General features: G+C 45.3%; 1 protein-coding gene across 29 annotated transcripts in view; it reads right to left on the bottom strand.

The window, feature by feature from the left end:
- The window catches only part of GRAMD1B (GRAM domain containing 1B), a 260,660-nt gene that overhangs the window by 90,737 nt on the left and 155,876 nt on the right, over positions 1–14,047 (bottom strand). For 3 of the 29 annotated variants that reach the window (XM_054241665.2, XM_078339741.1, XM_054241667.2), the window contains exon 1: positions 1,309–1,846. The exons of the other annotated variants lie outside the window; for them this stretch is intronic. In XM_054241665.2, coding sequence (XP_054097640.1) covers positions 1,309–1,331 — 23 coding nt within the window. In that variant the 5' untranslated portion in view covers positions 1,332–1,846. Of the gene's footprint in view, positions 1–1,308; positions 1,847–14,047 lie in introns of those variants that run through there. 29 annotated transcript variants of the gene reach the window in all.

Genomic DNA, 14,047 nt, shown 5'->3' with positions numbered 1-14,047 from the left:
TACATTACCTCTTAGGGCCTCACAGTTTGTGAGAGTTACACTTGCAGAAACTAAACATCTCTCTTTGCCTTCTTCAAAGTGCCTTTTCAAGACCCACTAAAGGACCCTCTTCCCTAGAGGAGGAGGGCTAGGCTAGGCATTCTGTCAGGGTTTAATCCAGAGTAGGGGTGCCTGGAAGGCCAAAGGTGGCCCAGAGCCAGGTTAGGACCCTGGGCTTTAAATCACTCAACACTCATCCCCGACTCTGAAAATCAGCCTTTCACTCAGAGATGTGACCTGTCACCACCCCACTCCATGCCTGGACAGCCAGCTGCAATGAAGGCAGGACTCATCCCTGCAGGGAGCTCTCCAAAGCTCATCCTCCTCCTCCCACCCTCCGCCCTCTTCAGAGAGAGAAGGCTCCCTCCGCAGTCCAAGGAGCCTTTATCCTTCCTCTGAAGGAGGCCTCAGGCGGCTGCACATGCTGCCCTGCAGAGGCACCAGATCACTGGTATGGCAAAGTTTTCCAAGGAAAATCTGCAGTTTCTCCACCACATAAAAAGCCAATTCACCTGCCAATGCAATCTGCTTATTGGGTCAAAAAAAAAACAAAAACAGGGAGGGGTAAAGGTTTTGTTTTTTAAATGGAAGGTAAAAATATTCTGACTACTTCTGTAGCTAGAATACAGCTACTCCCACACCCCAAGCAAGAGATGCCTTTAATGTCCCAATATTAAGCTCAGGAAGAGCCAACTTGCAAAGGCCCAAGATGAGTGCTTGTGTTAGGGTAGGCGGTGGTCCACTGGCCTGTGGACACCAGCCATCCTAGACAATGGAGCCTGGCCCTCAGAGGGATGCCCCGAGGGACTGCCTGCCTTAAGCAGCTGACATGAGAAAGGCCCCCAGCCCCAAAATCACTTGTTGGTCAGGGGTAAGGAAGAGTACAACTGCACCCCCAGCCTGATGCAGACACACAACACCTTACAAAAGGGAAGGGATGTTTCTTTATTATAAAGTTCTCTCTGTGAGCACCATTCCTCATATACTCAAAGTTGGAGAACCTTTTAGCTGCAGTTTGATTCTTTCCACTGCCCCCCAACTTCCACAAAACCCCTGCCCTCGAAGAAGGTAAGCACAATACTGTAGCAGTGCAGAAGCTGGGGAAGCCAGGGAGAGTACCCCAACTTTTAAAGTGCCTAGCCCCCACATCTCAACCCCTTGATGCCTAGTGAGATGGCATCAATGAAGGAGACCTCTTGAGGGTGCTGGGGGCAGCACAGGGCTGAAGAAAGGCAGAAGAGGAAGGTGCCCTATCCCTCCTCTACTTACCAGGAGAGCTTGAATCCTTTCATTAGTACAGTCACGATAATCCACTGACCGTGTCCTTAGCATCCCCGTTACAGCTCCGGAGGTCCCAGGACATATTGGAAAAGATGACGAAGTCCCAAAAGAGCAGAATCCCATGTAATGTGACTTGAACACAGAAAGAGAAAGAGAGAAAGAGCCAGAAGAACCGCTGCCACTGCCCCTACTTCCCCGTCTCCCAACTGAAAGCTGGGCTTGGAGGCGAAGGACAGATTCTGCAAATCCAGCCTGGGGCTGGAGCCGCCTGCCTGAGCTGTGGCTGCCGCTGCCAGTTTCTGATGAGGATGGGTAATGCTGGCAAGGCTGCGAGAAACAAGCCCTGGAGTTGCCGTCAACAGCCAGGCTGGCCGGCTGCCCCCCACCCTCACCTCATACCAGCTCCGAACCGCCTTGGGGAAGGAAGCCAAGGAGAGCCTGGGAGGAGAGCACAAACCTAGCAGAACCTGCACCTCTCTTCCCCCAGGCGGCAGCTCCCGCAGCTCCATATAATCTCCTAATCAATGCAGTACCCAAGCAAAGCACTGCCAGCCACTTCCGCCCATTTAAAGACACAGCACATGTTTAGTCCCAGGATGGGACAGAATATCAGGGAGAGGGTGCGTGAGGAATTGGTACCAGGAAGGAAGAGGAGGAGGCAGAAATATCTGAAGGTGAGCACGTCTATCAGCATCCACCCAGGGGTTAAAACGCCGCACCCCTGTGGGGGAGGGGAGCTGGACCCCAGGTCCTCTGCACACCTCCGGAATCCTAAAGTAAGCGGACCTCAGAGGCCCATGGTGAGTGCCTGGCACATCTAGGCACACAAGACCACCTTAAATAGAATCCTCACCCTCTCCCCAGCGAGGCGGGGTGAGCAGGGCTGCGCGCTCCCAGGCAGTGTGCTGCACACGGAATGCACATTTCTCTCCGCCTGCTGGGGAAATTGCCATGACTTCTGGGGCGCACGGTGAGGCAGCAACTTCTGGTGGCAGGGCAGCACATGGTCACCTGGGGCCAGCGATCTTTTTAAGGTGATTACAAAGGCCTGGTTTAGGATTTAAGCAACATGATCACCAATCCTGGACTCCAAGAAGATGCAAAGCAGCCACAGCACCCAGTGAAGCAGGACCGGCATTTTCAACTTTAGCTGGAACGTAACAATTCACTGAGAGGGGGAAAGCAGCTCCTCCTAAATCAGATCCTCCAGGCTGGGGTCTGGGAGTTCCAGCACCAACAACTTCCCTGGCTGTATGATTCCTTTCTGTCTTTCCCTAAATTACTATCTGGGTCAGTAATGCGGATGGGTGACAATGAACAAAGAGATTAATTATGAAATAGCAACCTTCAACTGAACCATGATAATAAGGCTTTACCCAGAAACTTGCCCCAAAACAATTGAACCATAATAAGGCTTCACCCTGAAATTTGCCCCTAAAACAATTTGCAGACATCCCCGTCATATGGACATCATCTCTACTTGACCCTCTAAAGTGAGAAAAACTGATCATTTCTGTTTTGACCAGGCATGATGGTGGATCACTTGAGGTCAGGAGTTCGAGACCATCCTGGCCAACATGGTGACACCCCATCTCTACTAAAAGTATAAAATTTAGCCGGGCATGGTGGCACGTGCCTGTGATCCCAGTTACTTGGAAGACTGAGGCAGGAAACTCGCTTGAACCCAAGAGACAGAGGTTGCAGTGAGCCCAGATCCCACCACTGCAATCCAGCCTGGGTGACAGAGCGAGACTCTGTCTCAAACAAAAAATAAAATAAAGAAAAAGAAAAACTGGAATGCAGACCCTGGTTAGTAACAGTTGCCATACTTGTAATGACTTATTATCTGCTAAGCACATGAAGACAAGGACTGTGTGTCATTCAGCTAACTCTATATCCCCACTGACGAGGAGAGCTTGCGTATTGTAGGGGTACTCTATGCAAGCGTTTAAGTGGCCTTACTCAAACGAAACTGAAACACCATGGTATCTTCCCAGTGTCCACATGGTCCAGAAGAAGCACTCTTTAAGCTATAATAAGCTTTTATGACCTGATTACAGTAGTAAAAAATGAAAGAAAGAAAGAAAAGAATAAGGTATACCGAGCTTTCAGAGAGGTGTTCTTGAAGCAGCCCTTTGCTGTGGAATTTATCTGTCCATAGCTGCATGCCAGACAACCCTCAAATGCTGCCAGGACTTCTGAACACATCCAAAATTATGCTTTTAAAGTTCCTGGAGGCTGTACCCAGGCCATACTTTCCGCACAGATATTGAAGGGATCGACAGATTCCAGAAGTACAAAGAGCTGTCCTTTACGACCTAGATAATTCATTCAATGGAAATACTAGGTCACGTGATCCAGCCCCGAGGCAAATGTCACTGAGAGTACTCCAGGTACACGTGAGTACTGCATTCTTATCCTGGTCCATCAACTGCTCTGATCACAAGTCACACATAAAACCTGGATCAAAGATTTCCAAGTATTATATTAAAAGCACATTACTGTAAATAAAGATTTTTGGCTTTTGATCTAGCTGGTTTTCTTCTTAACTCCACAAACAAAAATCCAAAAAGTCAACTCCTTCTCAACTATTAATATGAGTATATTGAGGGCTAGTCAGGCATCAAGCTAAGCGTTTTGCATGTATTATCTTACTTAATCCTTACATCCAATTTATAAGGCAGCACCTCATGATTTTTCAGATAATGCCACTGAAGACTAATTGTAGTGTCTTTTTTATTTATTTATTTTTTTTGAGACGGAGTCTCACTCTGCCTCTCAGGCTGGAGTACAATGGTGCTATCTCTGCTCACTGCAACCTCCACCGCCCAGGTTCAAACGATTCTCCTGCCTCAGTCTCCCAAGTAGCTGGGATTCCAAGCATGCATCACAATGTCTGGCTGTTTTTCGTATTTTTAGTATAGAGATGGGGTTTCTCCATGTTGGCCAGGCTGGTCTGGAACTCCTGACCTCAGGAAATCCACCCACCTCAGCCTCCCAAAATACTGGGACTACAGGTGTGAGCCACTGCACCTGACATAACTGTAGTGTCTTGATTTGCCTAATGTCAAACAGCTAGCAAACTGCAAGTATGGGATTTGAATGCATTAATGCCCAGCTCAAAAACCTATTCTCTTAATCACTATGTATGTTTATAAAAAATCTCCTTCTCTATCAGACAAGCTGGTTTATAAAAGCTTACATGCTCCCAGGAGAAAAAGAATCTAGGCAACAAGTAAAAAAGAGACTAAATCTTCTATTACTGATGAGTTGGCTGGCTTGAGTGTCTGTGTGTGTTGTGAGGAACCCTAAAGGGATGGAAGAACAGGAGAGCCCAGTGGGGGTTGAGTGATCATCATCTGCCTTGAATTTCCCTTGGCTCGCTCTTGGTTCTGAAACAGAGCTTCTCACAGGGCCCTGGAGACAGGTTTCTATTTTTATGGTCTATAAAGAAAATCTTGGCCAGGCATGGTGGGTCACCCCTGTAATTCTAGCAGTTTGGGAGGCCGAGATGGGTGGATCACCTGAGGTTAGGAGTTCGAGATCAGCATGGCCAACATGGCGAATGAAATCCCATCTCTACTAAAAATGCAGAATTAGCTGAGTATGGGGGCACATACTTATAATCCCAGAGAATTGGGAGGCTGAGGCAGGAGAATTGCTGGAACCCAGGAAGCAGAGGTTACAGTGAGCCCAGATCCCACCACTGCAATCCAGTCTGGGCCACAAAGCGAGACTCTGTCTCAAACAAACAAACAAAAAGAAAATTTCAAAAGGTGATCCAAACATAGCTTTGAAGAGACATGAAAGTGCTTTCTGAGGTAAAGACTAAGACCAAGTGAGATGGAAGCTCATCTGACTTCCCTCTTTATCTTCTGAGAGAGAGCAGTCTCCACTGTTTGAAAAGTTCATGGCCAGCAAATTGTGAGCACTAACACAACCGCTAGGAATGAATACACAGATTCTCCCACTTCTGCCTGACTCCCTGCAATCTGGTTGCTCCTGATATTTGCATTTCAGGAAGGATAAGAATTGTTTAGAGGAAACTAGATTGCAAAGACTTCCATGTCTGGCAATATGGCATATTCACAGAGAAAGCAGAAAACAAAATTCTTTTAAAGTGCTTGATGAGCTATCAAAAAAGTAAGAAATATTTAAAGGTCAAAAATTTAGTGACGGCAGAAAATAGTGAAACTGGGCTTCAGTTTTCATGGCCTCCCAGAGCACATGAGATAATTCCCAAAGCCCATGAATGGTGAGAGAATTAAGAGAAGACTGCCTCATAAAGTGGGTCCCAGTGGACTACACTCTCACTGTAAGTATAAACTTGAAAGAAATTCACAAATGCTGCCCAGGGACTAAAAGGAAAACTGCCTGTCCTAAACCTTGATGTTGAACAAAGGAGGAAGAACAATCTCTCCTGATAAATCACAATCACAAACTGACTCTTCCACTGACTGTGCCTTGAGAGTTTCCTAAACAAGACCTGAAAACAATGCCCACAAAAGAAAAAAATGATAGATTCAGCCACAGTGAAATTAAAAACTTCTGATCATCCAAAGAGATCATAGAGAGAAAAGACAAGGCTTTTCTCAGAGAAAATATTTGCGACATATATTGATTGAGGAAGAAATTTTACACAGAATTAATTAAAAATTCCTGCAAACCAGTGAGAAAAAGGATAATTCAAAAAATAGGCAAATGATTTGAGTAAGCATTTTCAAAAGAGAAAGCAATAAACATATAAAAAGGAGCTCAATTCATTAGTACTCAGGAAAATACAAATTGGAACTCTGGTGAGATGCCATCACATACTCATCCCACTGACAAAAATTAAAAAGTCAAATAATACCAAGTGTTGGAAAGGAGCTAGTGGGTGTATTCTGGTTCAGCTCCCTAAGAAAATTATGTGGTATTATGTAATAAAGTTGGATGATTGCATCCTCTAACACCTAACAGTTCTACTTCATATGGAAGCAACTTACATTCAGAGGGATACACATGAAACTTTAAATGGCATTCCATGTAACAGCAAAAAAACAAAATAAAAACCCCAAAACAAATGTCTATCAACAGAAAAATAAATGCCTTGTGTTATTTTCTTAAGTTGGAACAGTACACAGCACTGAAAATGCATAATCAGTCACATGCAATGGAGCAGAGCAAGTGAGAGGTACTCCTGCAACTGTCATTTCTTCTTTATACACGTATTTTATAATTTGATGAATATTATTTTGGTTCTTTTTCTTTTCTTTCTTTCTTTCTTTTTTTTTTTTTTTTTTTGAGACAGGGTCTCACTCTGTTTCCCAGGCTGGAGTACAGTGGCATGATGACCTCCTGGGCTCCAGTGGTCCTCCCACCTCAGCTTCCTGAGTAGCTGGGATTGCAGACATGCACCATCATGCCCAACTAATTTATTTTTATTTTTTGCAGAGACGAAGTTTCACTGTGTTGCCCAGACTGTTCTCGAACACCAAGGCTCAAACAATCTGCCCACTTTGGTCTCCCAAAATGCTGGGATTACAGCATGAGCCATCTTGCCCACCCCCCATATATTATTTTGTATCAGCTAATTAGTCAATGCAAATAATTTAAAAATAAACAGAGTAATTAAAAAACAACTATACACCAATCCCTTTTGGGTTTTTATAAGCAGGCTTGATAAAAAAGGGGCAGGGCACAGGCGTCTAAGCAATGTTTTGTGTTATCTGCATTTTCACAAATACACATTCACAAAAATTGGCCTTTGGAAGTTCACTAATTTAATGAACATGAGGTTGGTTTGATTTGTATTACTCCAAGCCTCTTGTTACCACGATTTCTTCCGAATGTTACTGAGTTTAGAATGGAGGCTGGAAACAGTTCAGCTTTTTCCTTTTGATTTCAGCTGCTTTGACTTTCTCTTGGTCTCCTATGAGTCTTAAAGTCTCCTCACCTACTCTGGTACTGTTCCTTTCCTAATCCAACAAAAACCTGATTGGTGTTTCTCGCCTAATCCATAGATGGGGACTAGAATGGGAACAGGTCACCAGAGCATGCTGCTGTTGACCTTGCCTGTAGACACCCAGGGTCACCTGGCCAAGGGAAACCTGGAATCTGTGAACTCAAATGCCATGATATTAGGTCCTATCTCTGCCAATGAATGGCAGAAGTCAAGGGAGAATTCAGCACTCCTCCCACCTCCTCATCTGGAGCTCTTTCCCCCACCAGAATTCCATGCTTCCTCATGACCTTGGGTAAGTCACTCCAAGCCTCTGGAGCAGAAAATAAATGAGAGGATCCCTGAGGCTCTCCTTCTAGCTCAAGTTCTTGGATTCTGTGCTGCTCTCCCTCACCCCCCCTCCCCGCAACTTTGCTCCAGGAAAAGCAGCAGAGCAGCTCTGCAGTACCAGGGCATAGCTGCATGCCTCTAATTGATGGGAAATCTGGGGCAGAGCAGTGCTGCAGTCACACGTTGGGGAATCAAAGCTCCAAGCTCAGGCAGGGGAGTCATCAGGCGTTGAGAGTGTTATATTTAAGGAGCATTTTGGAGGTCAGGAAGCAAGTGAGAGAGGAGCAGCGGGGGCGGAGCAGCCTCCTAAACACTCCATTTCCACAACAAGCCTCTTTCTAGTCCTTCAGCCAAAATCCACTTCCAAACTGCACTCAATGGAGAGCTTGTGTGAGCTGACCAGCAGATGGCCAGGGCTGCACCCCGATCAGGTGCTCCCCACCAGTTCCCTGTCCTCTCCCTCCCTTGGCACTCTTCCCTCTCCAACCTCTGCCACTATTAGTCACTGGCTCTGGGGTGATAGTGTGGGCTGCAGGCATTGGCCTCGCCTTCTAGTCTGTTCATCTGTGTCAGCTCCCAGCTTGGAACCTCCAAAACCAGCCCCTCCCTTCCCATCCCTGGTACCCTTGTGCACACCCCTGCCCTCCAGGCCCACTGACTGGGTGAAACAGCACTTTACAGAGCAGGCACCTGGCAAGAGGACTGGCATAGGGTGGCAGGCTTGTGGGCACAGCAAAGCAGGGCTGTGCTTGAAGAATGCTTCCTTCTGCCTCTACGACCTCAACCTCCCGGATTTACTGAAGACAGTGGAATTTAAAAATAAAATGAACAGCATCACCTCCCCCCAGGCTTCTTTGCCCCTCCTTCACAATCTGCTAATCTAGAATATTCCTTCAGGCAATAAACAGGATAAACAATATCAAAGCAAAACTCCACTCAGCTTTGTCCTGCCCCTAGGAAGGGGAGGAAGCAAGACTAAGGCAGCCAGGGCTTGTGTGGATGGCTCTGATCCTTGGATCACTCTAGAATCTAGAGTGATTTCACAGACCTCATGCCTGGTGATTCTCACAGCAGCCCAGCGAGATGCTAAACCATATTTCACGCAAGACACACAGGCTCAGCCAAGTCTAGTTCTCTTCCTACAAGTACTGCCACTGCTAACCGCTCTCTAAGGTGGTAATTGGTTAAAAGAGGAAACTGTAAAAGGTAAAACACCATGCCTGAGAAATCACGAGCCCCCTCATGCAACTCTGGGTAAGGAAACTCTTTAGCCCACCCATACCTTGGGATCACCTCACTCACTCAACTCAGTACAACACCCATCTAAGCTTTCTCTCTTCCCCCTGTTTAAGCAGCCATCGATAACCCTTCTTCAAGGAGACTTTGTCTTGATGAGGAGACAGGAGCTCTTTCTGGCAATGGAAATCCCTAAAGAGGACTCCCTGCACTATCCCACTTTCCGCTTCACCTTCAAAATCATCCTCCCGCTTCCTGAATGCTTGACTGCCTGATTAGTGTTGGTTTCTCTGCATGCTTACTCATCCCTGAGTCCTGGATCATGAGACCCCTTCTGCTGGTGCCCAGAAGGGTGGCCTCAAGGAGTTAAAAGCCCTGCTGTCAGAAAGATGCACATACCTCAGAGAATCTCACAACCAGGAGAGGGGCTGCTGCCTGAAGTCACTCATCATCCTAATTATACACATAACAAAAGAAAACTTCTCTCTTGCCAGATGGAAGAAAGGAGGCAGATTTCTAATTACACCCATGGCTCCTCCTGGTTTATCCCCAGGAGAAATTCAGGGTGACTGATGGTGTTAGGGACCCAGGAGGGTGCTTATAAACTCAGGTTCTCCTTGGGAGGGGGCACCCATACACCTAAGCCAGCTGCTTCGGGTTCTCTTCCCAGTAAATGGGGATTTCTCCTTCTTCCACTAAATTATATATCAGTATTACCATTTTTTAAAATACAGGTGAATTGAGCGTTAACTCATTTTAAAAGTGAAAGTCGCCTGGTCAAGGACACCATAAGAATCTATTTATTGTTGGCAGAGAAATTGCTCGATGACAGGACAAATGCAGAAAAACCACATTCTTCACTGAGCTGGGATGGACACCCCCAGTGGTGTTTTGTGGTTTGGCACCGCGATTCTAGAATTAGCCTTGAGTTCAAATCTATACTTAACTGCTATGTGACCTTGAGCAACTTACTTCATTTCTCTAAGCCTCAGCTCCTTCATCCGTTAGAAAGGTGAGGATGCTCATAGCAACCATCAGGTTGCTAAGAGGAGTGGATGACAGTAAGAGAAAGTAAGTGCTGAGTTCAGCACTGCTAAGATTATTCCCAACCTGTGTGCACAGAACCACCGCTATATACTATAGGAACCACAGGCTCTACGTCCTGCTCCTAATCTACTTTTTCTCCTTTATGTCAGCAAACTTTCCAATTTTTCCTATTTTGTCAGGAATATTTTTGCGTTGTTTTATGCTCTTTCTGTTGGGTCAATCAGCTGTTTATTATTTCAACAAGAACTGCACTTATGGCTGGGCCTAGTGGCTCATGCCTGTAATCCCAGCACTTTGGGAGGCTGAGACGGCTGGATCATCTGAGCTCAGGAGTTTGAAACCAGCCTGGCCAACATGGTGAAACCCTGTCTCTACTAAAAATACAAAATTAGTCGGGCATGGTGGTGGGCTTCTGTAATCCCAGCTACTCAGGAGGCTGCTGCAGGAGAATTTCTTGAGCCCGGAGGTGGAGGTTGCAGTGAGCCAAGATGGTGCCATGGCTCTCCAACCTGGGCGACAGAGCTAGACTATCTCAAAAAAAAGAACAATACTTACGGAGCGTCTAATATTTTCATGACCCAAGCAAATCATGATGATACTTCAGAGTTACATTCTGAGTTCTCCTTGATCTCTACAAATTAATAATCCAACAAGATGAAAGACGGGCATTAAGCTATATTAAATAATACTAACTTAAAATATAAGGCAATAAATCTCTAAGAGAGGCATATCTAATCAGAAGGACATATTATCTGTTTTCCAAAACAAATACAATATATACAAATATATATTGTAATCATTATACCATTTTTTTTTAATCAACAGACAAGTAATGGTGAATAGTCTCAACTGATTTGATTATCTGTCCGTGATATTTCTTGATTAGTCTGGTCTTAACACAAAAGAGCCAGAAAAAGAATCCAATATTTGTCATCATCCTTTATGGAGACAAGAGCTTCCTATTGGCATGACAGGTGTCCAGAAATAGTGCCTTTGGAACATATTGCTACTATCACTGCCAATAAATACAGGTCTACTTGGATAGAGCAGACTACATCTAATGTGTTTGATTTTAAAGAGTTTCGTTTCCAGTCATCAGGACATTTTCTCAACAGTGCCCTAAGGTTGGGGCGGGGGAGGTTTAAGTTGTTTCAGGAACAGATATCCACTACCTTCTGCCGACAGCACAACAGACATGAGGCTGGCATATCATGAGTATACCAAAGAGTTCAGCTTCCATCCCTCTTGTGACCAGCACTATTCAGCAAATGCTCTTCCATGCACTAAGCCACTAGCTGTCTTTGATAATCCAGGAGCATTTCTGTGCTGGCATGTACCATGATGGGGTTTTTACATGGACTGGTAACGAATTGAGAAAAATCAGGACAACGTGGTAAACACTGAAAGGTTAAATATCTCGGCTGGGCACAGGGGCTCACACCTGTAATCCTGGCACTCTGGAAGGCCAAGGTGGGCAGATCACTTGAGCTCAGGAGTTTGAGACTAGCCTGGGCAACACAGTGAAACCCGTCTCTACTAAAAATACAAAAATTGGCTGGGTGTGGTGCTGCACACCTGTGGTCCCAGCTACACAGGAGGCTGAGGCAGGAGGATTGCTGGAGCCCAGGAGGTGGAGGTTGCCGTGAACCAAGATCACTCCACTGCACTGCAGCCTGAGAGACAGAGCAAGGCTCTGTCTCCAAAAAAAAAAAAAAAAAAGAAAGAAAAAAGTTTAAATATATTAACAGCACCACCTTTTAATTTTGTGTTTAAATATTCTTTAAATATACACAGTGGTGGGTAATTCTATATTTTAGTTTAGAATTTGCTAGCTTTCATTGGTAAAATAAATAACTGGTAATCCTGTGCTGGCCTGTCAATTTTTTTCAGTTTCTTCACAAAATGCAGAAGTCCAGACTCCCCCATGAAAAAGGCTCTCAGTTTTAAGACCCCATAAGGAGAGCCTCTGCCTGTCAACTGCTGTGACGGGGCATCTGATTTTTTCGGATTTTGGAATATTTGCAGAATACATAGTCAAACCTGAAGTCTGAAATGCTCTGATGACCATTTCCTTTGAGCGGCATGTTGGCACTCAGTAAGTTTCAGGTTTGGGAGCATTTCTGTTTCAGATTTGCAGATCTGGGATGCTCAACCAGTACCACTCCCTAACCTCAGACACAAATTTCCCATTGTTCCTGAACAGCTTCACCTAGATGTCTCACAAACAGTTCAGAGCCAGCATGAATAAATGAAACTCACTGTCCCACTGTCTCCTCCCAACTCTGATCTCCTGTATCTATCTCCATAAATAACACCACTAGCTACCAAGTCACCCAGTCAGAAACCAGCAATTCACCCTAGCCTTCTCTCTCCCATCTCCCATTTAATTAGGAACTATGTCATGTCAATTCTAGCACCTGAAATATGACTAGAGTGTGCTTCCTGCTGTCAGTGTTCAACTGCCTCTCAATCGTTACCTTTAAGTGTGCAGTTGCAGTTACCCTCTCCTATTTGTTCATTAACCAAATATTTATTGAGCATCTATCATCTGCCAAGCAAAATGTTGAGTGCTAGGTTTTCTGTGAATTAAGAAACAAAACACACAATCCCCGTCCTCAAGGAGCTCAAAGTCTAGTGAGGAGAGACAGATGTAAAAAAATTAAGTTATCGGCTGGGTACGGTGGCTCACGCCTGTAATCCCAGCACTTTGGGAGGCCAAGGCAGGTGGATCACGAGGTCAAGAGATCAAGACCATCCTGGCCAACATGGTGAAACTCCATCTCTACTAAAAATACAAAAATTAGCCAGGTGTTTGGCACGTGCCTGTAATCCCAGCTACTTGGGAGCTGAGGCGGAAGAATTGCTTGAACTCAGGAGGCAGAGATTGCAGTGAGCTGAGACTGTGCCACTGTGCTCCAGCCTGGCGACAGAGCAAGACTCCGTCTCAAAAAAAAAAAAAATTATCTGAGATGGAGCAAAATGAGGGCAATTATCTTAGTCTACCTTGAGCCAGAGTACTTTCTCAAAAGCAAAGCTGATGGTACCTTGAAGTCCTTCAACTGTTTCCAGCGTCTATGCAATCTCAGCACTGCACAGGCTTTCACAGGCTCCCTGCTTCTGTTTCTGGTTTTGACACCTGCCTCTTGTCTTCCACATGCATCCTAACCGCCAGTCCTGCCAAACTACGTGTAATGCCCTGAACCCTGCCATGTCCATCCTGGGCCCACTATTCTCTAACAGATTTCCGTACCCACAGCCACCATTCCGTGATATCTGCAGTGTGCCAGGCATTAATCCTAAGACACTGAATTTAATCCTCATGACAGTCCTGGAGTATCAATGGTAACTTCATGTACAAATGAGAAAACTGAGACCAGGAAAGGCCAAGATAACTCACTCAAGTTCACAGAGCCAGAAAGCAACAGGGTCAGCATTTGAACCCAGATATGTCCAACTCCAAATCACAGCTACATCATCTCTCCTCTCTTGTCCACCTGATAAATTCCCATCCATACTTCAGGTCTCAGATAAAATGTAACTTTCTTTACAAAGCCCTTCATGAACTGCCCAGTCAATTAATTCTTCTTGGTCCCCTGATTTTGAACCTTGTTACCTGTGCTGCCATAATTTGTTTACTTGTCTGTCTCCCCTGAGGACCCATGAACATCTCTTCACAGTGACTGTGAGCTACCCATCCCTAAAATCTCCGCAATGAACTCTCCCCACTGGCATGTAGTCAGCATTTAATAAATATCTGGTAAATGAATGGGTTAATAAATGCTTCCCAACCTCTTTTAAAGTTAAGATAGAAACTCTGGCCAAGCACGGTGGCTCAAGCCTGTAATCCCAACACCTTGGGAGACTGAGGTGGGAGGACTGCTTGAGCCCTGGAGTTCAAGACCAGCTTAAGCAACATAGTGACTCCATTTCTACAAAAAATAAAAAATTAGCCAGGTGTGGTGGTATGCACCTGCAGTCCCAGCTAACTCAGGAGGCTGAGGAAAGAGGATCACTTGAGCCCAGGAAGTTGAGGCTACAGGGAGCTGTAATGGCACCACTGCACTCCAGCCTGAGCAACAGAGTCTCAGAAAGAAAGAAAGAAAAAGAAAGAAAGAAAGAAAGAAAGAAAGAAAGAAAGAAAGAAAGGAAGAAGGAAGGAAGGAAGGAAGGAAG

The sequence above is a fragment of the Callithrix jacchus genome, chromosome 10 (assembly GCF_049354715.1).
Source record: "Callithrix jacchus isolate 240 chromosome 10, calJac240_pri, whole genome shotgun sequence".
Taxonomy (NCBI): Eukaryota; Metazoa; Chordata; class Mammalia; order Primates; family Cebidae; genus Callithrix; species Callithrix jacchus.
This window is presented reverse-complemented; position numbering and strand designations above follow the sequence as displayed.